The sequence below is a fragment of the Panonychus citri genome, unplaced genomic scaffold, assembly GCF_014898815.1.
Source record: "Panonychus citri isolate SS breed McGregor unplaced genomic scaffold, ASM1489881v1 Contig00134, whole genome shotgun sequence".
Taxonomy (NCBI): Eukaryota; Metazoa; Arthropoda; class Arachnida; order Trombidiformes; family Tetranychidae; genus Panonychus; species Panonychus citri.
This window is the reverse complement of record NW_026515539.1, coordinates 131632-159349: the sequence shown is the minus strand read 5'-3', so window position 1 is coordinate 159349 and position 27718 is coordinate 131632. Positions and strand designations below refer to the sequence as shown.

Sequence of the window (27718 nt, the reverse complement as noted above, 5' to 3'; positions counted from 1 at the left end):
TAATATAATTCAGTTGTACGATAACCATGATAACCATGAGTAATCAATGAGTCTGCTCATGAATTCAGCATTTAACTGAACCTTTTTTATATATTATTTTATGATTTGGTTATTTTTTCATCTTCCTGGTAACCATTAAGCAACATAAGTTAACTTGAATCACTTGAATCATTGATAATCATTAACAATCAACATGGAAACACTGAAAATGAAAACATGGTGATTATTGTTATTTTTGTGACTTAATAATCAACTTTTTCATTTAAATCAGCAATTAACTTTTGCCCCATTCAACACCAATGGATAAGGATATCTGATTTTCAACATTTATCATTAATTTAATTGTTCTGGTGGTTAATGAATATTCATAAATATACAATTTATCATTTACCTCTATTGGTTAGTTAATATTAAAATTGATTGTGTCTCTCTCACTTTTTGTCTGTCTTTGATTGTGATTATGGATCAACACAATTGGACAATCAAAAGTAATGCTGATTAAGTTTTAAAGGTAAGTGATTAACCAAATATCAACTAATTGATTTGTTTCATCATCATTATGGTGACAATTATGATAAGATAAATGATTAGAATTGTGAATGTTTCAAGTTAATCAATGAACTTTTTTTTTCTCTTGATTTTGCTTGAACAAATGAAGAAACAATTTGATTACAATCAAATTGACTCTCAATGTTTTCATGATGATTTAACTCAATTGAACCATGATGATGGTGATGATCATGTTGATGATAAGTTTTCCATGATTATTTTTATCATTTGATGGTTTTTTTTTGTTCATCAGGAGGGAAAATCATTATTCAGTTGAATAGAGGGCGAGGAGGAGGTTAGGTGGCGGTGGAAAAATATAACAAGAGGAGGAGGCGAAAAAAATAGAGGAGAAAAGTCGAAGAAGAGGAAAAAAGGTTCAATTCGAAGAAGAGAAAATTCAAAGTTCATTTAGAACTTTAATTCTGAACAATAATAAGAAAATAATAACCAAAGAAGAGAAAGAGAGAGAGAGAAAAAAATAATCGAACAAGATAATCGGATGATCGATAATAATTCTAAAAGTTCGAGTGGTTCATTTTCTGAACATTTATCCTCGATAACTAACAACAAGAATAATAATAGCAGCGATATTAATCATCATGATCATGATCAATTTACATTTAATAATGTATCATGTTCATCAACAATTAACTGTAACAATCAAAATCTACCAACAACAACATTACTTGAGCTTCACAAGGGTCGACCAATTAAGATAACAATTAAGGTTATCGTACCAGTTAAAGATCATCCAAATGTAAGATTATTGATAATCTGAGAGATTAATTGTGATAATTAACTGTTATGGTTTAGTATAATTTCATAGGGAAACTTTTAGGACCCAAAGGTAACTCATTGAAATGGTTACAGGAAGAGACTCAGACCAAGATGGCGATTCTGGGTAAAGGGTCAATGAGAGATAAGAAAAAGGTAAATAAAAAAGTTCAGAGGAAAAAGTAAAATTCAACATTTTGTTAATTTAGAAAATTTTTCTCATTTGTTCAACTCAGGAGGAAGAACTGACCAGCTCAGGTAATCCAAAGTATCTTCACCTGAAAGAGGATCTTCATGTTGAGATTAGTACCTTTGCCCCTCCGGCTGAGGCTTATACTCGAATGGGTCACGCCCTGAATCAAGTTCAACGTTTCCTGGTCCCTGATTATTATGATGATATTAGGCAACAACAGCTGAGAGAATTGGGAGTGTTAAATGTAACTCGAAGTGGTTCAAAGGGTGAAAATGAAATTGATTCAATGACCACTGGTCATCATCACCTTTACCATCATCATCATGTTCATGGTGATAAATTGATGGTGAACGATGATGATCAGATTTTTGATGAATCAAATGGTTCAATTGGTACATCAAAATCTAATGGACTTTGTAGTAACACCCAAACTCAACCAACACCCAATTCACCAACAGCAACAACAACACCATCAACCATTGGATCAAATAATTTAAATAATCATTCACATGCTCATCATAATCTATATCATCTTCCTCATCATCCTTATCGCCATCATCATCTTTCCTGTACTGATATGAGTCCTCATCATTTTCACAATCATCATCCCTCTCACTCTCAACATCCTCCTTATCTTCATCTTTATCCTCATCATCACCATGCTGGTTTTCAGACAAAATGTTCACATTGTCCAATCGCTAAAACAATCATCTCATCAACATCTCCAACACTTTCATCATCATCAACTTCATCCTCAATCACAGCTCTAACAACGGGAGGAGGAGGTAAAACAAAGTCATCATCATCATCATCGGAAACATCACCATTAATTAACAATGATTATGATTTAATCACAAAGGATTGTAGTTGTCCTCATGTTGAACTTGAAAATTCAGGTAAATTAATAATCTCATTCACCTAATCAAACATATAATTTAAATGATCAGATTGAACAACAATGAAAACTAATCCATTATAAACATGAGAGTATCATTGATGACAAACAAGTGATTGATTGATTGATTGGTCACTAATTGATCTGTAAACAATTAGTAACAAATCCCATTGATGGTAATAATCAAGTAACTGTTAACCAACAGTAGATCAATAAATTGTTACCATTGTTACCAGAAAGTGATCAGTTTTCATTAACACTCTCTCTCTCTCTCTCTCTCTCTAATAAAAGTAACCTCATTATCGAGTAAGAAAAAATTTCTCGAAAAAAAAGTTCTAAGAAGAGAAAAAAATTCGACACCTATCAGTTCTTTACCTTGGATAAAGTAACATTAATATCGATCAGAAACCAATTGACTGTAAATATTATCGAAAGTAATAGAAAATGCAAAGAGAAGAAAAAAAAATTCGAACTTTTTTACCACCCACTCCCACCATCGAACTGTTCACAAAAAAAATATTACTCAACCTTTCACCATTAATGAGACCCAGAGGTATACATGGGATATGAAAGTTAATCACGCAATCAGTTGATTTAATCAACAATATCAAAGCAAAACAACAACAACATCAACAAAACATGATGATGATAATGGATGACCAATGGAAAGTAAACAAAAATATAAACCAATCAGTTGATTAGTGGTCACTTTAAAATGTCAATCAAATGAAATTGCTTTGAAATGTTGACCATGTTAATTTTCAATTTGTTGATAAAAGACACGAATCCATTTTGTTAATCAGTTTGATTACAATCAATATGAAACTAATATTATTTTTAGTTTACTGATCAATATGAATCAATTGAATGAACTTATATTCACATTTATCAATATAAATCATTGATATTTGAATGTTGTACATCATGAAACTGGAATGAGTTTCAAGTCAACATGGATATTGGAACGGAAATTGATGAGAAGAGAAGAAAAAAATTTGAATAAAAATCAACAAAATCTAAATGTCGATAACAACAACAGTAATAATAATAAAGATTCAGAATTGTGATCAGAATTCAATATTATTACATGATAGATAAACATGATTACTATATAAACACATGGTAAATATAATAATATTTCTGACAGGATAAATAAATAACTGAATTGATAACAATCTGTTGATAGTAATCATAACAATATATAATAATTGCAATTGCTCATACATAAATATCAGAATATAATAGTTACCTTGATATCTATTGTTTTTTGTTATTATTGTTTCAAAAGGAGGAAAATGATTAGGAAAATCTCAGAGAAAATGAAAATATCAGTAACTGTAATTAAAGTATAAACTATATTTCTGAGTTAATAACAATTAACAAGCTACAAATAACACAATTGTGTGTGTCTCTATGCTATTATCATGATGATAGTTATTGAATCGTAAAGTTATTTAACCACCATGGTGAAGGCGGGGAGGGTAAGAAATAAGTTCCAATATATATTTAAGGAAATACTCTGACATTATTGATATTCAGGGTATTTTTTGCTCCTGATAACCTGAGACACTTTTATGATGAAGTGTCAATAGTTTTGTAAAAGTTTCAAGATATTATTATTATTTTTATTTTGTTGTTATTACTTATAAGTAACAACAAAAAGTTGAATGAAAATTTTATCATGAGGGATAATCAATGAATCAATTGAATCATGAGCGTAACAAAAGAGGAGGGCGATGAAGATAATGTAGATTATATTATATTATGATTATTATTAATTTAAGTGATATCAAAATAAGAGATAGAATTGAAACTCTGCTCTTTTTTTTATAGTCCGATTCTCATTCAGCATGATCATCATCATCATCATGTACACGAATGTATTTCATTGATCACGAAATCTTAATGTTATAATATCATCGATGATCATTTGGTCTTATCATCAATTAGTCTCTGAATCTTTTGTTCTGGTAATCTAATCGATTAATTGATCATTGATTACTAATCTTTTCCTTCATTATTGTTGTTATTATTTCCAGTTGATTACAATGCTGAAGAAACATTGAGAGAGAGAGAGAGTTTAGATCGATGGGAGTTGGATATTACTATCATCTAATTCATAGGAAGCTGATGAGTGGGAGGAAGAGACTGAGAGAGTGGGGTTGATGGTAGAGGTGAGAGAGGAAAACGGAAATAAAAGTATACGAAAGTGAATTTCGAATCGATGGCGAATAATATTCTAGAGTTCTGAAAGTAAAAGGAAAAAGTACTGAACATCTAAATGTTTTTCTACTAATTAGCACTCGAGATATTAGCATTTATATCAATTAGGTTAATTGTAAATAGAGAAATCATCGTAATCAATGTTTCGCTTTGACTGTGTGCTGTTAATTGTTATTACAATTAGAGTAGAGAAACGACTTGCAAATATTAATAAGCTCTGATGATGATAATGATAATAGATAATTAAAATGGAAACAACAACAATGATGATGACATAATCATTGAGAATCATCAACATGTAAACATTGAATTTAATTACTGGACTGATGGGAAATGCAGATTAAATTAGGAGTGATTTTGATTAACAATTTAATCAAATGAAGCAATTAGTCCATTGAATCGTTATTAATCTAATTATATTACATAACAGAAAACAACTCTGAGATCGAAACGATTGTGAGAATGTAATTTTTTATTAGATCAAAATGATCACCCACTCACGAACTTAACCAAATGGATAGAGAAACTATTTTCCAACCTTCACCTTGTTCAAGTGAATGAATTAAATTTAATCAATGGTTAATTATCACAATGATGATAATGATAATCATCAAGGTGAAAGAAAAACAAAATTAATCTATTCTGACCAAATTTACTCTTCTTTTAACTTCCCTGTAGGATTTTATCAAAGCAACAACAAGAATTGATTATAAACATGATAACATGATGATCCCTGATGATGGAAATGATTCAAATTGTTACAATTAAAGTTAAATTTTACTATTACAATACAATTAATGATAAAATTAACTTTCCGTTGATAATGAAAACTTTTCAATGGCCCATCAAGTTGATGAGAAACAAAATTATTACAATAAAAAAGTTTTCATCAATAACTTATTGTAACTTATCATTACTATTATCATGATTAACATGATACAGCTGAATACATGAAATATAAATAACATATTCATGTGATCATGGATTCAGCTGAAAATAATGTTCATTAATATAGATTATATTTCAAAGTCAAAGTTATTATAATGTTAATCCAATAGACATAGAATAGTTTATCAATAATTAACTAATTTTTTAATGATCGCAGGTAAAAACTATTGATCAGTTGATTGATATGAACATTTAATTTGATGAGAAATTGAAAAGTTAGTGTTTCTTTTTTTTCATCTTCATCATTCAGGATTCAATTGTTAGCCATTATAATGATAGGTTAATTTTAGTGTTAATCGGTTGGCTGATTTTTCATATTGTTTGATGATAATCTGACGTTTAGTTGATTAACTGATTGTTTGAAGATTGTAAGATGTATAAGCTGATTGTTATCATTATCGAATGAGGGAAAAAATAAAAAAGTTCTATGAACAATTTGAATGGTGAACAGAAATTGAAATTATCGATTTGATGAGAAAATCAAATATCTTCAAATGGATTAGTTGTTCATCCTTTGGGTGGAGTTGAGATTGAGATGATAATCATTGGGTGGAAGATTAAATCAGTTAATCGAGTTGATCTGATTGGATTGATAGAAAAACAATTGATTGGTTTTACCAATTTAATGATATATTCTAGTAGTTGATTAACTTTTCAAAAAGTATAACGGATTAGTTAATTGTTATCATATAAGTTGAATGTCAATTTCAGTTTTCTCATTGGTTTGATTTTCATCATTTGATAATTGTAGTAATTGTTTCAAATAATTTACTCAATGTTTTTGATTAATTAGTTGTTTTTCCTCTGTTCTCTTAATTGTTGTTCACATTTAAATTATCAACACTTTATCCAGGGAATTTAATTGTTGGTCCTTAATTAAATTTTTATGTTTTTCTTTCTTATTGGATCAATGTGATTACATTGGAATCTTTAATTATTGATGTTAATTGTTGTTTTCTTTTACTCCAGATGAAACATGGAATCCAAAAAGGACCCATTGTAAAGTTAATCGTAATAATCAATGTCGACAATCAAATTTACCTTATATTACAAAACGTAATTTCAATCGCTGTTGAATGGACAGTTAAACGGAATTGGAAAAAAAACTAGATTTAATTATCGAAATTGTATTAATATCTCTAATTATTCTTACTGGTCTGGTGAATATCAATACAAATTGTTTATCTCCATTCATTAAAATACTACTGATAATATCACTTAATTGTTTTAATCATTAATTTCTCATGAAACTTCATTCACAACAATTAATCGACGATTTGATTTTCTTTCATATCCATTGATCTGAGAATTGAAGATTTCAACTAAGGTTTTCATTCACGATTTTGAGGAAGAAGAGAAAATATAAATTGAATCAACAATTACTTTAGATTTGAGAGATTTTTTTTTACAATTGTAATAAATATTAACAGTTTTTCTTTAAGAACAATTAACAAGCAATTTTTAAATTGATTACAATGAAACTTTGATGGGTTAACATTTTCAACGGTCAACATTGATTTACCAAAATAATAAATTTAGAAATGGTCAAATTTGATTGACATGGATGAAGTTGAATTGGAATGATTAATCAATCGGAGAAAGAGAGAAAAGGAAGCAAAAGAGTGGCCTATGAAGGCGGAAGATCAAGTTTAGAGAACTGAGATTCAAGGCCAAAAATTGAACGATAGCATGAAAATTGGAAGATTAAGATTATTTAAAAACATGTATTGCAATGAACTTCAATTTCATCTTTTCCTCGAGTAATATTTTCTCATATTTGTCTGTCTTCATGGTGTTTTCATGGTTCTGATGTTTTCCTATTTGATTTTGCTAGTCCCCATGGTTGAAGTTCCGCTGATCCAAAGAGGACAAAAATTATCGAAGTGACTGAATAGACAATCGTTGATGTGTAAAATACCCAAGACCAGCTTTCCAATGAAACCTCTTTACTGGTCATTACACCGACATAAAGTGGAGCTAAAACTCCAGCGAAATTGGCAATACAATTGGTTATTCCCATCAGAGTTCCAGCATAATCGGGAGACATGTCAACATGGGTAATGTTAAAGCCCGAATAAGTGAACCCATTGAAAGCCATCGCGAGGAAAAGCGCACCAACAATATAATTAAAGTGACATTTGGCAACTGTTAATCCAACCAAACAAATCGCTGGACCAACAAGACCAACGGTATTGGCGATTTTACGAGCACAATTTATCGAAATTACATTTGATTTAATCATAACATCGAAAACATAACCAGCAAACCAACCAGCAATCGCTTGTATAAGATAAGGTAAACCCGAAATTAGACCATTCTAGTGATGGAAACAAAAAACAAAAATAGATTGAAATTAGAATCTTGTACTGAACCAACTTCTATCCAATGTGATTACCTCTTTAATGTCCAATCCTAGAATTGTCTTGAGATAATTGGGTAACTCGAATAGCAATGTATAGAATCCCCAATTTTGACCAAAATGAGCGGCGACCAAAGCCCAAACTGCGGGTGAAGTCACGATTTTCAGCCAAGGAGTATTACCAGACTAAATTTAGATCGAGACAATAACAGATTATACATTATTGTATCAACATTAACACATTCGATAAACAATTTCAATTCTGAGACAATTTACCTTTCTAGACTTTTCGCCATTTTGTGTGGTACCAATGTACAGAATTTCTGCCTCACTGATATACGGGTGCTCCAACGGAGACTCGTATATAAGTAAAGTCCATAAAACGAACCAAATAAGACCAATTGAACCTGAAATTTTGAACAAAATAATGATCAATATATAAAGTCCATGATAATATTTTGGGTCTATTCTGAGTTGAATAGGATCAAGAACACGAACCGAAAACGTAAAATGCTGATGGCCATCCACCGAAAAGACCTGAATCATCAAGATAACCGGTAGCAACCATAGTGATCATGGTTCCAATTTGTGCTCCACTATAAATAATTGCAGTCATAAATGAACGATCTGATTTGGGAAACCAACGGGCACACATTGAATGCATTGAAGGGAAAAACATACCCTGTAAGTTGAAAGACAAAGATAAACAGAAACAAGATGAGAAAATGAATCAGCTGACAATAAGTTGGTTATTTACCTCTGAAAGACCAATTAAAACACGACAACCCATAAAAGCTAAATAATGAAAACGAGCAGCAATCGGACAGAGAAGAGTAAAAATTGATGCCAATAAAATGCTAGCTGCAAGTGGCCTTTTAGAACCGTATCGCTCAGCTAAACGACCTGCAGGTATTTGAGTTATAACATAGCCCACGAAAAAACTTCCAACGATATAAGATTGAACTTTAGCGTTCCAATCAAATTCCCCGGTGGTCAGTTGAGTCTACGAAGAAAATATCAAGATATTAACATAAATGGACTTTAATTTACAATCGAAAAATTGAAAATCTAAACTCACATCATTTCCCTGCAATGGATAAAGATGTAACATCTTCTCCATTTTATCGAAGCTTTTAGCATCTGGATCATAACATTCAGTTTTAACCACGACTTCGCTCGAGTTGGTCACTTCCTTGGACATTGTGACGATCGCCACACTTAAGTTGACCCGAAGTGAGTAAAGAATATTGAAACCAAGAAAGGCCATCACGAGGAAAACATAACGAACTGGGAATGTCCATCTTCGACCTGTTTCGTTGGATAAAGTAAACGAGGTGAAAGGTGGATTAATAATCATGATGGACAATCAATTAATTAGAAATCATCTTTCTACTATTAATATTAAATCTGAAATTTGAAACAATTTGAAGATTGAGAAAGGTGAAAGTAATAATTTACTAATCATTTGTTTTAATTTCAGTTGTAAACAGATTCAACAATTGAATTTGAAAACAAGTTGAAGTATCTTGACCAATGGTCAGTCAATTGATTAGCTATCATACTGACCAATAGCTGGAGCTGAAAACTGTATCATCTATGATTTATTAATCAATAGTTAATTGTGATTTTTAAAGAGGTTAATCAATTAGCAGAAAACTAGTTAATTACTGCAAATCAAATTAAAAACAAAAATTGGTAAATTCAACTTTAAATTGTTCAAAATTTACTTCAATCTATTGATTGCTTGCTATAAAACAATCATCGACAATTAGACTAATTTAATATACAAATTGATTCTATTTATGGTAATTAAATCAAACTATTAATGATTAAACAACCAGGATCCTAATACAATTAATTGCAAATGAGAACAGGTCAACAATTACATCGAACCAAAAATAGAAACAATTAAATGAAGAAACAATCAATTAGATTAACTGTAATTAGGGTTAGAAAAGTAATCGATACCAATGTATTAATCTTGAATAGTAATTAGTTGATTATTAAGGCGTTGACAGTAAAACGAAAACGTTATAACAATTAAATCACCAAAATGATTAGACGATTGTTAGCAATCCAGATGAAATTATCACGAAAAATTTAGTTGATTAAATAGTCAAGGTTAATTTGATTGTCACTATATTGACACAAACAGATAATCAAATTGGGAACTATTCAATTGTCAATAAAGAAAAACATTTAACAATTAAAACCGTTGATTGAAAAGGTAGCACAATTAACATCAACCTTCATGTCACATTTTCTAAATTGTGATATATTGAACAATTAGAAGATGTTTAATCAAAGAGTAAATCCAGTTACTGTCAAAATGCACAATTAGATTAATTGTTTAAAAGTAACTAATCAATTTAACTTACTTTCAGTTGTCATGATTAAAAACTATTGGATGTAGACAACAAATGAAACAATTAAAAACAATTGAAATTTAAAAGTAATTAATTAGAAATTATTTATAAGGATAATAAGTGTAAGTTAAGTCTGTTTTTTGATCAGAGAAAACAAATTAAATGATGAGACAATTTAAACTAAATTTAATTGTAAACATTGATGGTTGATGATCTAGATTGTAAATGAATTGTAAATCAAGTTAAATTGTTGAACATTATTAAGTTTGTATATTTATATTAATGAGGGAGATAAAATTGAGGGAGCCTAATGATGACAATCAAAATGAATAGTAATCAATGAAAATTAAGCTTTTGATTGTAATCATCATGCCAATAAAGTAACTTTCCACTGAATTAATTCAGTTGATTACTCAATGACAATCTAATGATAAAATGATTAATTGTTATACCCAATTTTTAGGCGATAGAAATTAATTGTGGATTTAAACATCAACATCAACAATCAATGGAAAAATAAAAATTGATTTAGATCTTATTATGTTGATAAATAGACCTGAAGAGTTGTAACAAATTGTAGTAAACAATTTGTTAATCAACATGGTAATACAATTAACGATAAAAAAGGAACAATTAAAAACAACAATTAACAAAATAAATTGTTACCTGTAAATTTTTCCCCGTAAAAATTAATCTAATTGCTAAATGAGTTATGACTGATAACATATTTGGCTTTGAGCTTTGGTGTTTGCGGGAAATTATTATTTACAGGAAATATAATTGTTGATTAATTGTGATTATCTTTTTAGGAGTTGATTGCAAAAAGTTTCACTGATATTGTTTGGTTGACAAAAATTTGAAAAATTTCTCGCCTCACAATTAAGCCAAACAATTAAAAATCACCATGTAATTGGTAATAAGAGTCTATTATCAATGGTCTGGTGTTCCAATTATAACTCTATGGCTCTAAAGGAGATGGAAAATTTTCTTAAGCAACTTTGGCTCCTTTGGATGTCTTCAAGTAATCAAAATGTTGGATAATCTTAGAGATAAATTGATAATCTCAACCTTTGGATAGATGATTATGTCAAGAGATTAGAAATAAAGCCAAAAATTAGGAAGGATTATGATAATCTTTTCCTGTCTTTATTTCACAACTTTGTCTTGATATCCGATTGTTTCTTTCGTAATCTAATTTTTAGATTACGAAGGCAGACAATTAAACAGCAAAACAATTATCTGAGCTAATGAACTCGCTGGAAATTTCCATTGATAATTAAAGATTAAGACGAACACGCAAATCAACAAGGAAGAAAAACAATTCAAATTGTCATACCTATTGAACAATAAAAGAGAGAGAGAGAGAGAAAGAATCATAAATAGAGAATAAAACAATTTATCAAAGGAAGAACAAGAAACAATAACAATTAGACTAATATTTAAAAATAAAAGTCATCAAGTGTTGTAATAGAAAATACTAGAAGGAAAAAAAAGAGTCAACAATTAATAAAAACTCTTAATTATCAATCTTAAGTTAGCACAATTCTTACCTTTAATACGTTTCTCTGGTAAGAGAAGTGATTTAACTGAACCTTCATTTTCATCATCCGATGAACAAGCCATCTTTTTGACGATCGAACAAAAATTCGAGAAAGTTAAACAACTGATCAACAGGAAATTAAGATGTAATTATGGAATAATCAATTAACCAGAAGGAAGATTAAAATAGGTAAGATGATTATCTTTAAGGTTGCAAATTGATTCCATTAAATTGAAAGGTAAATTTGTCCACGTTCAATGTTACCTTGACAATTGTTTTTCACTCTTGTTACATTGAACTTAATCAATACGATCAACCAAAAAAGGTGTTAGAAACATAGAAAATAAAACTTGATTAATTTAAATGGTGACTAAAGATATTGAAACAAATGAACAATTAGATTAGATTTAGATTATCGGGTTTCAGGTTAAAAGGTAAACAAATTTTTCTTTTTCGGTCCAATCAACAGTTACCATGGAAACGAGACAAAAAAGAAAACCGCCAAATATAAATTTCCTTTATTGGGAATTTTTTCTTAATTTTATACCTGTCCCGTAGGTAACTTAGAGCGGCATTAACAAGTACCATGCGATCTTCAGCCTTCCTTGGATTCAATTGTCTTTCCATGTTTACCTTAGTTTGTGTTTTACGTTCACTTGCTGGTGGATTTTACTTTTCCCTTTTTGCCAGTGTTCCGGCCACTCTTGGCTCTCTTATGGCCATTCTTATTGAACATCCGTCACGGCGAAAAGCTCTGGCCTTCTATTGTGCCAATGTTGCCTCTGAGTGCATCTATCGAGTTACCCTTCGTCACTCAAAGGTCAAACCAATACCAAAAGGTGAAGTGCTAATATTTACCTTTTCAATATCAATGTTAATGTACATCACCTCAAAGTATGGCCTCCGTCGTGATCCAATCGGCATGGCATTGAAATTGATCTTGGGTCGAACTGAATTCTCAAGGAAAAGATCTGATCAAACGGAAATAGAGCTCAAAGTCAACGATAATTCTGATTCAATGGTCAACAATAATAATAACGACCTGGTAGACGACAAAATTAAATCTTATGACTCTGATTGTGATAAAGATACTCAAGGCTCTTGTTCAGATGACCAACAACAACTGATTGAATACGACGATGGTCAATCATCTTGTTCATCTTGTTCATCTTTTTCATCACCTCCTCCACCATCATATTCACCTTTGTCATTGATAAACAAAATCGGTACCTGGTTTGTAAATGGTAAACATGATGCCTGTGGCCATTCAAGTTCTTGTTCCTTGTATACTCTTGGTGGATTTAGTCGAAGCTTCTTGACCCTTTGGTTTGGTCAAGCTGCTCTTGTAGCTGGTCTTAAGTTTCCCCAAATCCGTCGTGATCCAGGTCTCATTTTACGAGTTTTAACCAATCGAAAAAAGTTGGAACTTTGTCTATTTGCATCTCTTTTCACGGGAATATATCGATCAACACGATGTAGCCTTCGATGGTTAACTAATTCAAGTGAACCCTGGCATTCAGCCTTAGCTGGAGCTCTTTCAGGACCAACAATGATCTACTATCCAAGCTCATTAATCGCCACCAATATTGCCTGGAAGTGTATTGAATGGTCACTACAACAAGCCTGTTCCACCCCGTACTTACCCTCATTTGACACGTTGATACCCTTTATTTACGCTGTTTCGGTTAACATGATCTTTGTCACTTTGGTACTTGAACCAAGTTGCATTCGTCCTTCATATGTTCAATTTCTCGATAGTTGTTCTAATCACAAGCTTCACCAAGTAAATCGAGGTTTACTCAAACTTTTTGGTACCGATGCTCACATTGGTTACGAGGACTTTTTCCCCGACCTCGTTCCCGAATATTGTACCAAAAAGTTTCTCGAAAGTGTTTTCGTTTGGCTACTTTAACTTAAAACTGACCATCAACTTACTCACCCTCATAATCATCGATCTCATCTTATCATCATGGATGAAACTACCGTAGATTTTAAACTAACTGATGATTATGGAAATCGTATTTGAATAGAAATTAAATATTTATTGAATTTTCTACTTCAATTCTTGAGAGAATCGATATTTGGTGTAATCAACCGATTTCATTTTGGAATTCTGTCACAAAGTTGAAGGTTCAAGAAGCCACATGGGTATTGGTACAATTGTCTCTCGTCCTTAAGATAATTGATAACTTGTTTCCAATCGACGTCTTTGGTTCCTGATTCAGTTGAAGTTGAAACCATGTAATTGATCAAACCTTCAACATCTCCATTGTTCAAATATTCAATGATCTTGGACTTATGTTCGAGGATAAAGGTGACTAAATCGGCTCGATTAACTGATGAATACGATGTTCCTGGTCCAGTTTTCCTCATGGCCCATGCAACCAGCGAGGGAACACCATGTTCCTTATTCTCAGTCAACCCAATTTGTTTCTTTAAAGCGATCTTTGCTAAAGCCACAGGCCAAATAACTCCAGTGGTTCCTGATGCCTCTGCATTACCGACCATCAAGTGTAACACCAACAGCGTCATTATTTTCGTAGAATTTGTTGATTTCCGCTCGATGATCTTCAGTAAACTTGAAAAATTTCTTCAAATTAATTTTTTCTACTTCATTTTCTTCGGCAGGATCAGAGGCAGCCCAAAGGAGGAACGGGATTGGAGCAGTATCAGGCCCATCTTCAGCTATTATAAAGAACAAAGAAACAAATGAATATGTATTAATCAGAATTTCCAATAAGAAATTAGCTTAAAAAAATTCAATAAGATTTACCTGAAGTAAGAGCCACCGAGAGGGTGAAAATAAGAGAAACGATAATCAAAAGTTTTACCATTTTATTGTTAACTAGAATTGAGATGAAATTTGGTTAAAAGTATTAGTAGATTGAGTGAGTTAACTGTAAATATTTTCTGTTTTCAAATGAGCCTTTTTATACTAAAATTTACTAATTTATCGATGATTAGATCCACATCGAAACCCTGAATTGTTGAATACGATTTCTTTTATCGCATTGATTTTGATTAAGGTACAATTGGAACAGAAGTTCTTGAAAATTAAATTCATATTTTTTCATTAATGAGTTAAAATAACATTTATTCATCTTTTCCCAAATCACTTGCAATCTCAATTGTAACTTGATAAACTCATTAAATTTCTTGTAATTTTTTTTATCTTCTTGATTGTGATTAGGGTACAATTGGAACAGAAGCTCTTGAATTCAAATCTATTTATGGAAATGATAATATAATATCTATCAGTGTTATCGGTGTGATTTAGAATGACTCAGAATAAGTTTGATACAACTTGTTAGTAAAAAGGTTTTCTTTGTATTCAATTTTGCAGGACAAATAGTAATATTGTTCATTCAAACGTTTTTCTCGGATGATAATGAATTTTTCGTTCTATCATTAAATAGTCAACTCAATGGTACATGTTACGAGCATCGCAAAGTAGCATCATACAGTTCTCATATTCAGATCTGAAGAGAGAAACTGAAAACTTTCATCTAGATATTTAGGTTTGAAATGAGTCTCAGAATATTTTGACTTTCTTACTTTTTTCTCACTTTGATTAAGTTTAAGGAAAGAAAAATCAACCAGCTGATCAGAGTTATATTGAAACTTATCTAGATCACTATCTTGAGCACTCGTTAAACTGGTAAGTTAACCTCTAATCTCCCGTTGAAAGTTTCTTCATCAATCTTGGACTTTCTGGTTTTCGTAATAAAGATCATCTTTCAACAATCTATTCAAAGCTCTATCTAAGAACGGAATGAACTACTTAAGAGTTTAGTTAAAAGAAATTTGTTTCATCTTGTTAACGAAAAACTTTCATTATTGTTTTGAATTGATTTTTATATTTTTTTGTGTCTTTTCGAGTGATTTGTATTCGACCTTCTTGCCACGATGGATAGACCAGTATGCCCATATGTTGTAGACAGAAGCGGTAGTAAGTAGATAATCTGGTTCTTTGTTTTTGTTTAATTTAAATGAAGATGAATGAGACAAAAATTATTGATAATCTTTTCGTTTGATTTTTTAGGTTATGTGCAGAAAAAGGTATCTAGAACTGGAATTAGTCTTTACGATTTGCTGAAGATATCTGATTATTCAGAGTCTCCTGGAGCTTTGAAGTATCGGAAGAAAACGTGCCTTCGATCATACAAACCATCGGATAAAGCACCAGATCCAAATGATTACCGAAAAGTTGGATGTGAATATTTACTTAAACTAAGAAAGATTGTAGGAAGAACTCAAATAGACGGGAAACCTTTCTTGGTCTTTAACTCCATACAAATGATTTTAAGCATCGAAACATTAGAGAATGAGCTGGGTCATCCTGAAATTGACGAGACGAAACTTCCTATAAAAGACTATAAAAAGTTTAAGAAGCCTGAAAACTTTCTCGAGAATACTGATGAGTTTGTTATCCATATGAAACGAGCGAAATTTACTCCGTTACTCTTTTCTTGTGTTTATTGTGATTGGGACTCGACTGATCTTTCGGAGGTGAAAAAACATTTATTTGGACGAAAAGTCGGAAAAAAGGATAAAAGTTTCCTTGTGATCGATTGTAAAGAGAGAATGGTAAAAGATGGAATTCAATTTCAACCTGATGAAGTTCCAATCGATCATCCACCACCTCGCATGTTCCCTTGGGCTCTAATTAAGTGTGTCAGACCAGAGATGGTTCATTCTAAAGGAGAATTTGACTTAACAGATGCAATTAAAGCCCAATGGAATCTATTAATGCTCGACAAGAGACCCAAATATCATCGCTTAGTCAAATATTAAAAACTTCTCTACTGTAATTACACTTACACGTAACCTGTGGGTATAAATTTTGAGACTTTTTGTTTTAAAAAGTCTCATAATTTATCCCCACAGGTTAGATACATTGTATCGGGTGACCGAAAATGAGTGAGTATCTTAAGAATGGTAGGTCCTAGAATAAAGTTGCTAGTACTTAGCGGTTAGTTCTCTTTCATTTACTCATTTCTCTTTATTCATTGTGTTGATTATTTATAGTGGAGCACAAATTGGAACCATGATCACTATGGTTGCTACCGGTTATCTTGACGCTTCAGGTCTTTTCGGTGGATGGCCATCAGCATTTTACGTTTTCGGTTCGTGTTCTTGATCCTATTCACCCCAGAATAGACCCAAAATATTATCATGGACTTTATATATTGATCATTATTTTGTTCAAAATTTCAGGTTCAATTGGTCTTATTTGGTTCGTTTTATGGACTTTACTTATATACGAGTCTCCGTTGGAGCACCCGTATATCAGTGAGGCAGAAATTCTGTACATTGGTACCACACAAAATGGCGAAAAGTCTAGAAAGGTAAATTGTCTCAGAATTGACATTGTTTATCGAATGTGTTAATGTTGATACAATAATGTATAATCTGTTATTGTCTCGATCTAAATTTAGTCTGGTAATACTCCTTGGCTGAAAATCGTGACTTCACCCGCAGTTTGGGCTTTGGTCGCCGCTCATTTTGGTCAAAATTGGGGATTCTATACATTGCTATTCGAGTTACCCAATTATCTCAAGACAATTCTAGGATTGGACATTAAAGAGGTAATCACATTGGATAGAAGTTGGTTCAGTACAAGATTCTAATTTCAATCTATTTTTGTTTTTTGTTTCCATCACTAGAATGGTCTAATTTCGGGTTTACCTTATCTTATACAAGCGATTGCTGGTTGGTTTGCTGGTTATGTTTTCGATGTTATGATTAAATCAAATGTAATTTCGATAAATTGTGCTCGTAAAATCGCCAATACCGTTGGTCTTGTTGGTCCAGCGATTTGTTTGGTTGGATTAACAGTTGCCAAATGTCACTTTAATTATATTGTTGGTGCGCTTTTCCTCGCGATGGCTTTCAATGGGTTCACTTATTCGGGCTTTAACATTACCCATGTTGACATGTCTCCCGATTATGCTGGAACTCTGATGGGAATAACCAATTGTATTGCCAATTTCGCTGGAGTTTTAGCTCCACTTTATGTCGGTGTAATGACCAGTAAAGAGGTTTCATTGGAAAGCTGGTCTTGGGTATTTTACACATCAACGATTGTCTATTCAGTCACTTCGATAATTTTTGTCCTCTTTGGATCAGCGGAACTTCAACCATGGGGACTAGCAAAATCAAATAGGAAAACATCAGAACCATGAAAACACCATGAAGACAGACAAATATGAGAAAATATTACTCGAGGAAAAGATGAAATTGAAGTTCATTGCAATACATGTTTTTAAATAATCTTAATCTTCCAATTTTCATGCTATCGTTCAATTTTTGGCCTTGAATCTCAGTTCTCTAAACTTGATCTTCCGCCTTCATAGGCCACTCTTTTGCTTCCTTAAGTGAAGAGAAGTCCAAAAAATGGCTCCATCTAAGAGTGAGTAAAGTCACTAGTTAATTTTCGTTAGGAAATTCATCATAACTTAGACAAGACCATCTTTTAGTACGTTCTTATTTTCTTTCTAAGTTGATTGTCTTTTACTTATGTGCGCTTTATTGTTTTATTTATTAATAACTAAGTGTTCTTGCCCATAATGAATAGACCCATATGGCTATTCGCAGCGTATCCAAGTGATGTAAATAAAGGTAAATAGTCTCGTTCTTTGTTTTTACCCGAGTTTCAGTAACTGTGAACGAGAATAGTGGCTGATTATTTACTGTTTTACTTTTTTAGGATTTATGCCCAAAAAAGGTGAATCAATTTTTCTTAAGCTTGGTCATGGACATGAGTCTTTGATGATACCTGTTCCTTAGAATCGCCTGGAGCCTCAAAATGTCGGAAGCGAACTTACCGTCGACCATATAAACCATCGGGTACAGCACCAGATATAAATCTTCATATTAGATTTGAATGTAAATACTTGTGTTAAATGGATTAGTTTGTAGTTAGAACTGAATATTCATTCGTTCACTTTTCCTTTCAGTTTGTGCTCCGAAGAAGATAATCAAAACTTATACTACTCTTTTCGACTTGCTGAAAATACCTGATTATTCAGAATCTCCCGGTGCTTTGAAATATCGAAAGAAAACTTGCCTTCGGTCATATGAACCATTGGATAAAGCACCAGACCCAAATGATTATCGAAAAGTTGGATGTGAATATTTGCTTAAATTACTAAGACTAAAAGCAAGAACCACAAAAAACGGGCAGCATTTTTTGATCTTCAGCTTCCCCGAAATGTTTATCACCATGGATACAATAATAAATGAGTTAAACTTGCCTGAAAGCAATTTTGCAGACAATCCAAGATATTCCAAGAACGATTCTTTTGAAACAGATTACTTTCTTAAGAATACTAAAGAATTTGTTTACCACATGAAACGTTCACTACACACTCCGTTACTCTTTTCCTGCGTTTATTGCGATTGGGACTCGACTGATCTTTCGGAGGTGAAAAAACATTTATTTGGACGAAAAGTCGGAAAAAAGGAAAAAAGTTTCCTTTGATCGATTGTAAAGAGAGAATGGTAAAAGATGGAATCGAATCTCCATCTAATGAAGTTCCAATCGGTCATCCACCACCTCGCATGTTCCCTTGGGCTCTAATCAAATGTGTAAAGCCCGAAATGGTCTTGTCCAAAGGTGAATTCACCTTAACAGATGAAATTAAAGCCCAATGGAATCTATTGATGCTCGACAAGAGGCCCAAAAATCATCGACTAACAAAATAAATTTTCTATTCGATTTTCGATACACTGACCTGAAACAATTCAAACAAACGTTCACCTTTATTATTCTCAACTTAAGATCTAACTTTACTTAAAATGTGAAAATGTGAACACTTTGATCATGATAATTTACACTAAAGGCTGAAGGTGAGAGGGAGAAGGTCAAAACTTTTACTTCTCTATTTTTTCATTTTCATTTTTACCGTTATCTTTATCTCATCTTTTCCTGTATCACATTTGATTTCAATCGTTTTACTTTGATTACAATTCCATGTCTATTTACGTTTATAACTTCTCAATTGATTGTTATAAAAATAAAAAAGAATTACTATTAGACTAAAAATCTCGATCGATAATCATTCTATTGTTAATTAATAGATTTCCATCTTTTTATTCTTGATTAGATGTGAACAAATGTAAACAGCTAATCTACTTATGCTCGAAAACTAAAAAAGAATAACTTTTCTACCTTTCGATTTTTTTACTCATCACAAATCTTATATGCATCATATTCATTATCATCAATTGAAACTTTGAAATCTTATGTTAACAAAAAAGTAATTAAAAATAATTAATAAAATGAATGTTAAAAGCATCTTCAGTTAACATGAAATAGAAACTCATTTGTTTGTTGATGGTTTTTCTTAATTGTGAAAAAAAATCAACTGACCATCACAATGATTATATTATTTAATTGATTTCTAAATCATTTTTATCATATCTAATCGCTACTTCATCTTAATTAGTTGTTTCTTTATTTTTTATCTTCTTTCTCTATTCATCTCTGTTTTCCATCATTTCCTTTTCCTTTCCTCTTTGAAGGTCTTACAGACAACAAATTGTCTGCAAGTTTTTATACTTTTCTCAATTTCTGAACTGAATTTAATCATTAAACTGGTCATCAGGATCTTAGAAAACAATCTGTTCCCAATAATTTTTACGAAAGACTCAACGAAGTTGAATTTCAAGTTTCATTGATGCTGTTTGGTTAACCAAAGTTTGAAAATTTCTCACACAATTAAGATAAACAATTAACCATCACCGTATAATTGAAAATGATTACCAGACCAATTATAACTCTATGAGCTATGAAAAGGATGGAAATTTTCTTGTAAGACTTTGGCTTCTTTGGAAGTTATCAAAATGTTGGATAATCTTCGAGTTAGTTTTTTAATCTTCCATTAAATTGTAACAATATAGTCACTGTATGATTACAGTTTGTTTGATTTAACATCTTCAACCTTCTGTCTCATTCAAGGTAAGTTAGGTTTTTCACAATTAACTAATTATGTAGTGTGATTGGTGAAAATATTATTCAACTATTGAAATTTTCGATTCATTTTAACAAGAAAACGATTCAAATTCGAGCTTTTGTTACATTTCTTGCGATTTTGCAAATTCAATCTTTGCCTTGACTATATTGCTAATCATTTAGAATCTTATTGATATTTTTTCCTGAGATCAGTCATAAACAAATGTTCAGTAATTGTAATATTGAATGATACATTGAAATGTACCATAGATTTCAAAGTAACTGATAAACAGCCAAAGCCTTTGAGTTTGCATTCACTTTTAAATCATTCACGCAGTTGAATATAATCAATGAGAGATAAAGTTAGATAGAGCCAGAGATATGAACAAATGTTCTGTAATTAGAATTAGAATTTAACTGAATCCTTCATCTGAATGATATCATTATAAATGAAAAATCCTATTTTGGCCCTTCACTATCGGTGACACTTTTCATGGACCTTAAATCATTCAAACCAAAATTCACTATCATTAATTGTAAATTAGACTCTAACGTTAGTCTCATTTGTGTAGCATGCGTTCACGTTCAATAAATTGATATTTATTCAATTTTGCAAGACAAATAGTAATATTGTTCATTCGAGCGTTTTTCTCGGATGATAGAATGATAATAAATTTTTCGCTCGGACATTAAATAGTCGTCTCAACAGTATATGTTACGAACATCATAAAGTAGTATCATGCAGTTTCCATATTCAGATATGAAGAAAGAAACCTAAAACTTTCATCTAGATATTTAGAGTTGCAATTTAGTTGAGTCTCAGAATATTTGACTTTCTTACTTTTTTATCACTTTGCTTAAGTGTTTAGAAAGTAGAATCAACCAGCTGATTAGAGTCATATTGGTATTCATCAAGATTATATACTTATGGACTCGTTAAACTGGTAAGTTAACCTTTAATATCCCGATGAAAGTTTGACATAAATCTTGGACTTTCTGGTTTTCGTAATAAAGATCATCTTTGAAAATCTATTCAAAGCTCCATCTTAGAATTGAATGAACTACTTAAGAGTTTGGTTGGCAGAAATTTGTTTCATCTTGTTAACAAAAACTTTCATTATTGTTTTGAATTAATTTTATGTTTTTTGTGTCTTTTCGAGTGATTTGTATTCGACCTTCTTGCCACGATGGATAGACCAATATGCCCATATGTTGTAGACAGGAGCGGTAGTAAGTAGATGATCTCGTTCTTTGTTTTCGTTTTAATTTAAATGAAGATAAATGAGAAAAAATGATTGATCATCTTTTCGTTTGATTTTTTAAGGTTATGTGCAGAAAAAGGTATCTTTAACTGAAATTAGTCTTTACGATTTGCTGAAAATATCTGATTATTCAGAGTCTCCTGGAGCTTTGAAATATCGGAAGAAAACGTGCCTTCGATCATACAAACCATCGGATAAAGCACCAGATCCAAATGATTACCGAAAAGTTGGATGTGAATATTTACTTAAACTAAGAAAGATTGTAGGAAGAACTCAAATAAACGGCAAAAGGTTTTTTGCATTAGGATACCCAGAAATGCTTTTAAGCATCGAAACATTAGAGAATGAGCTGGGTCATCCTGAAATTGACGAGACGAAACTTCCAACGGAAGACTATAAAGATTACAAGAAGCCTGAAAACTTTCTCGAGAATACTGATGAGTTTGTTTACCATATGAAACGAGCGAAATTTACTCCGTTACTCTTTTCCTGCGTTTATTGTGATTGGGACTCGACTGATCTTTCGGAGGTGAAAAAACATTTATTTGGACGAAAAGTCGGAAAAAAGGAAAAAAGTTTCCTTGTGATCGATTGTAAAGAAAGAATGGTAAAAGATGGAATCCAATTTCAACCTGATGAAGTTCCAATCGATCATCCACCACCTCGACTGTTCCCATGGGCATTAATTTCATGCGTCAGACCAGAGATGGTTCGTTCTAAAGGAAAATTCGACTTAACAGACGCAATTAAAGCCCAATGGAATCTATTAATGCTCGACAAGAGACCCAAATATCATCGCTTAATCAAATAACTTCTCTACTGTAATTACACTCACACTTAGATACATTGTATTTCCACCATTTTCCGCATAACCAATGATCTTGGTCTTACATTCAATGATGAAAATGGACCAAGCAGTTCGGGTAACCGATGAAAATGGACCAAGCAGTTAGACTAACCGACGAATATGATGTTCCAGGTCTAGTTTTCTAACTGGTCCATCTTCAGATTTTACAATTTGTATAAAGAACAGCGAAACAGTTTATTTAATATCATTAATTGTGATTAGAGTAAAACTGCGACACTTGTACCTAATAAATGATGAAAATTTTCAGCATCACGACGAGTTTCAGACAAAATATTTTACCAACAATACAGAGACGCAACATAATTGAATGGAATAGAACATGATTTTGGTTATTTATGATCAGCGATTTTTCATTAATTTTGTTGAAACTTTCTGGTTCTCGTATAATTATAATAAGAAGATGATCTAAGGCTCCATCTAAGAATGAAAAAAGTTACCAATGAAGTTTTGGTAGATATAAATTTCTGAGAACTTGGACAACACCAAATTGTATTAGTTTCTTATTTTCCAAGTCAAATCTTCCGTTCCTTGATTGTTTCGTTACAACTAAGTGTTCTTAATCACGATGGATCCACCCAAATGTCCATCTGAAATAAATACAAGTAAAGGTAAATAGATAATCTCGTTCTTTGTTTTAATTTATTTACTTGACTTTAAATGAGCCAAGGAATATTATCTTCACGTTTACTTTTCTTTTTAGGTTTGGTGCCCAAGAAGCTCGAACCAAATTTCGTCAAAATGGGTTTTACAAGGGGCAGTATTCGAACTGTGCCTGATTATTCGCGAATCCCTAAGAAAACTGCACGTAAGTACTTCCTCTTTATGTCTAAGATTCCACTAAGAACTGTTTGTTTTTCCGTTTACTTTTCTTTTTGTTAATAGGTTTTCTACCATTAGAACCAGACGAATTTATATTGGCTATTAAGTTTAAGAATGTTAATCTTTTCGAATTTCTGAAGATACCTGATTACTCAGAATCTCCTGGGGCCTTGAAATATCGGAAGAAAACCTGCCTTCGATCATACAAACCATCGGATAAAGCACCAGATCCAAATGATTATCGGAAAGTTGGATGTGAATATTTACTTAAATTGCGAAGACTTGTAGGAATGAAAACAAGATATGGTCAGCCTATTGGTTTTTATGTACCCAGAAATGTTTCTATCCATTGATGCATTAGAAAATGAATTGGGTTTCACTCAAAGCCAATTAGCAGGAGCCAAACGATGTTTCAAGTCCAATTCATATAAGTTAGATTGCTATCTCGAGAATACTGATGAGTTTGTTTACCATATGAAACGAGCAAAATTTACTCCGTTACTCTTTTCCTGCGTTTATTGTGATTGGGACTCGACTGATCTTTCGGAGGTGAAAAAACATTTATTTGGACGAAAAGTCGGAAAAAAAGAAAAAAGTTTCCTTGTGATCGATTGTAAAGAGAGAATGGTAAAAGATGGAATCGAATACCCATCTGATGAAGTTCCAATCGATCATCCACCACCTCGCATGTTCCCTTGGGCTCTAATCAAATGTGTCAACCCAGAGATTGTTCATTATAAAGGAGATTTCGCATTAAAAGAGACAATTAAAGCTCAATGGAATCTACTAATGCTCGATAAAAGACCCCGAACTCATAGACTTACAAAATAAATTTTTTATCGGTTAGTTTTCTTTCATTTATTTAAAACTTTCCAAATCAATATCCATCTTTATCAATTCAGGACGAAACTGTACCAAGGAAAAATCAAGCAAATGACCGAGCAAAAAATAACTTAAAAACATTCAAATTGGTCAATTGATTGGCCATAATTTTCATTTACGTTTTCTTATTCATAGATCTTCTTTCATCCACTGATACAACAAGTAAATTTTTCCCAATACTTTTGGTAGGAGCTTTACATGTGTACTGTAATTCTGTTTATTCAAATCCATTTAATCGTATTTTTTGTATCGTCAACAATACAATATGTATAATTATTTACACCCATTCTAATATAAATCTATCTACAATCGAATCGAGACAACTACTTTAAGACTAACAACCTCGGGTGATCTTAAATAATGATGCAGTATTTAAAGGTCCCTTCGATAATAGTAAAATTATCTTTGGTCTTTGAGATGAATTGATCTTTTTTCGGTTGTTTCTCAGGTCAGATCTTTTCACGATTCTTTTCTAGAACTGGTCTTTCTAACATGTTGGTTTTTCAAGCTCAACTTTCACCATTAACACCAAACATAATCACACACTCAGATCACTTTTATAGTTTTAAGTAACTCTAAGTATCACTGATGTTTTGTTATTGTACAATGAAACTAAATCGACTAAATCAGATCTTCAACTTTGTCACATTCGTCAAGTTGTAAGTCTTAAAAAGCCACACGAAATGTTGTTGATCATAAATATCAATATAAAGAGAGTTTCGTCTAGAAACGACCAAAGTGAACAAACTAATCAATTAATGAGTAGCTTTACACAAAAAGATGACAAGGATGAAGGTGAGAGGGAAAAGGTCAACAATTTGACTTTGATATAAACTGTTTTTCACCTTCATCTTTATCTCACCTTTTTCTAATCGATTATTATTAGTACTGTTATAAGACTAAAGATCTAAAGAGCTAAAGAGTGTAACGACAAAAGTAAACGAACTATGCAATCCCTCAATTGTCCTAAAAAATGATACCAATGATTAGTGTTGCGCGATACCGATAGAAAGTATTTCTATCAATTGAGTGATTGTCAGTCTAATTTTCCAAGGGTCCAATTTGCATGTAATTGTAACGATTATAAAAAGGTATCAAGGGCTTAACCCGCTAAATTTAAACTTCTTTAGATTGGAAATTTTTTTACTTTAATCAATACTAATCAATCAGTTATTGGTTGATATTTAATGATTAAGTTTAATCGTTAGATTTAACCATCTACTTTTTTTAATCATCCATTCAACCAATTGCAACAATAAAAAAAAATCCTCAGTGTATGGTTACCGTTTGTTTGATTTAACATCTTCAACCTTTTGTCTCATTTTAAGGTAAGTTAAGTTTTTCACAATTAACTAATCATGTAATGTGATTGGTGAAAATATTACTCAACTATTGAAATTTTCGATTCATTTTAACAGGAAAACGATTCGAATTCGAGCTTTTGTTACATTTCTTGCGATTTTGCAAGCAAATTCAATCTTTGTCTTGACTATATTTCTAACCATTTAAAATCTTATTGATATTTTTTTCCTGAGGTCAGTCATAAACAAATGTTCAGTAACTGTAATATTGAATGATACATTGAAATGTACCATAGATTTCAAAGTAACTGATAAACAGCCAAAGCCTTTGAGTTTGCATCCACTTTTAAATCATTCACGCAGTTGAATATAATCAATGAGAGATACAGTTAGCCCAGAGATATGATGATAAGTTTGTCTAAAAATTTGAGTGGTGTAGTCTTAAAATGGTCAACTGATTAGATTTCAAAAGTTTTCTTTAATTGATTATTGTAAAGATGAGGTTGATGGTGAAAATCAAGAAACAATCAAATCAGATTAACACAAAACTTTAATTTTTCGACGACTTAAATTGAAAACCGATTACAATTTTACTTTTCACTTGATGAGAATAACAGACACAAAACCAATTCAAGACTAAAATCAAGACCAAACGCAAGACTAACTTTTCTGGTTATTCAACCTTATTTTTATATTGAAATTTTCTCTCTTTCTATTTTCTCTGTCTACAATTCGTGGTACCTTGACTTTTTCCTTCATTATCGCCTTGATCTTTGTTTGTTTTTCTCGTAGCAATTTCTTAATTAAAAACGACTTTGAACTAACTAATTAAGTGAACATCTAAATCAACATTAGATAATTTTCTCGATAACCTTTTCAATTTTGGATCATTACATTCACCCCTTCTAGTTAGTCCGAAGCCTCTTGAGGAACAATTAACTAATTTAACTAAATTAACGAAACTTTCTTGTTCGGGTCAATACTATCGAAACTTTCGATCTATCGCTCGACCGTTCGGTCAAAGTTAACAACAACAACTATGGGGTCATTTCTGTTTCCGTCTTTCTATTTGCAATAACAACAAAAGTTTCTTTACGTTTAATTTATTCTCTGTTTTCCGGATTTCTTTTCTTTTTCGTGGTTCTTTTGATCCCTTTTTAATACTTTTTTTCATAATCATTATCATCGAATTCTCTTCTATTTGACTCAAATTTTTTCATCATGTCTGCAAAATTTTTCTCGAATCTTTCAATGGTAAAGTGTCTCTCTTTTTCTCTTCCTTTTTCCTTTCGCATGATTTTTTTTCGCTAATGATTTATATTGATTCATTTTTTTTCTATTTGTCTCTCAGTGTATTGACGAGGTCAATAAACAAATGTCTCTCTCTCCATCAATCACCGATTCGAATGAATATCTTCGAGCAGTAATCACCATGAATAGGCTTTCACCCTGTTCCAAGGAGATTGAGGAATTTTGTATAAATATGATTCTATTGGAAGATGACGATGATGACAATAAGGATGAGGATGAGGATGGAGATAAGGATGACGAGGAGAATGATAATGAAGAGAACGATGGATTGGGTGGAAACGCTGTTGATGATGACGATAATTTTCCTCATCCAACTATTTCTTTAACGAGAATCAATCCCAAGGATCTGTTTCCTCTATTGCATACCCAACTAGAATTTATTTATAAAAAACTTCGGGATAGTCCCAATCCTTTAATCAATCGATTACTCCCTATGCTTATGGACAACCCCGGGTTCGGCTTTTGGACGGGT

The 27718-nt window shown here is 31.8% G+C and overlaps 5 protein-coding genes across 7 annotated transcripts; 3 read left to right on the top strand and 2 right to left on the bottom strand.

The window, feature by feature from the left end:
- Window positions 1-134: 134 nt before the first annotated feature.
- On the top strand, window positions 135-6845 carry LOC128391573 (branchpoint-bridging protein-like). 2 transcript variants are annotated; one of them, XM_053351479.1, is made up of 5 exons: window positions 135-511; window positions 803-1306; window positions 1363-1479; window positions 1560-2412; window positions 6552-6845. In XM_053351479.1, exons 2-5 carry the CDS (start codon window positions 1049-1051, stop codon window positions 6656-6658), a joined length of 1335 nt encoding a protein of 444 aa, XP_053207454.1. In that variant the 5' UTR covers window positions 135-511; window positions 803-1048; the 3' UTR covers window positions 6659-6845. The 2 variants fall into 2 exon arrangements, with proteins under 2 accessions (XP_053207454.1, XP_053207455.1); XM_053351480.1 differs by having other exon boundaries at window positions 135-1306.
- A 104-nt stretch (window positions 6846-6949) lies between these two features.
- On the bottom strand, window positions 6950-12242 carry LOC128391572 (putative inorganic phosphate cotransporter). Of its 2 annotated transcripts, none has more exons than XM_053351475.1 (7): window positions 11858-12242; window positions 9020-9249; window positions 8699-8944; window positions 8440-8623; window positions 8218-8348; window positions 7978-8127; window positions 6950-7899 (listed from the first exon to the last, which is right to left on the bottom strand). In XM_053351475.1, the coding sequence occupies exons 1-7, from the start codon at window positions 11928-11930 to the stop codon at window positions 7381-7383; spliced, it is 1533 nt and encodes a 510-aa protein (XP_053207450.1). In that variant the 5' UTR covers window positions 11931-12242; the 3' UTR covers window positions 6950-7380. The 2 variants fall into 2 exon arrangements, with proteins under 2 accessions (XP_053207450.1, XP_053207453.1); XM_053351478.1 differs by lacking the exon at window positions 11858-12242 and adding an exon at window positions 10320-10538.
- A 31-nt stretch (window positions 12243-12273) lies between these two features.
- On the top strand, window positions 12274-14751 carry LOC128391574 (transmembrane protein 135-like). The gene has a single exon (XM_053351481.1). It carries the CDS (start codon window positions 12434-12436, stop codon window positions 13757-13759), a length of 1326 nt encoding a protein of 441 aa, XP_053207456.1. The 5' UTR covers window positions 12274-12433; the 3' UTR covers window positions 13760-14751.
- On the bottom strand, window positions 13869-14776 carry LOC128391577 (uncharacterized). Its single transcript, XM_053351484.1, has 2 exons — window positions 14621-14776; window positions 13869-14532 (listed from the first exon to the last, which is right to left on the bottom strand). The coding sequence occupies exon 2, from the start codon at window positions 14377-14379 to the stop codon at window positions 13948-13950; it is 432 nt and encodes a 143-aa protein (XP_053207459.1). The 5' UTR covers window positions 14380-14532; window positions 14621-14776; the 3' UTR covers window positions 13869-13947.
- A 1914-nt stretch (window positions 14777-16690) lies between these two features.
- On the top strand, window positions 16691-24948 carry LOC128391578 (putative inorganic phosphate cotransporter; the record flags this gene model as incomplete). The annotated part of the gene is made up of 10 exons (XM_053351486.1): window positions 16691-16767; window positions 16876-16973; window positions 17065-17195; window positions 17286-17435; window positions 17514-18259; window positions 18403-18468; window positions 18557-18735; window positions 22128-23541; window positions 23634-23738; window positions 23816-24948. Coding segments are annotated over 5 exons (975 nt in total), but the record flags the coding sequence as incomplete, so codon positions are not given.
- Between the last annotated feature and the right edge of the window lie 2770 nt (window positions 24949-27718).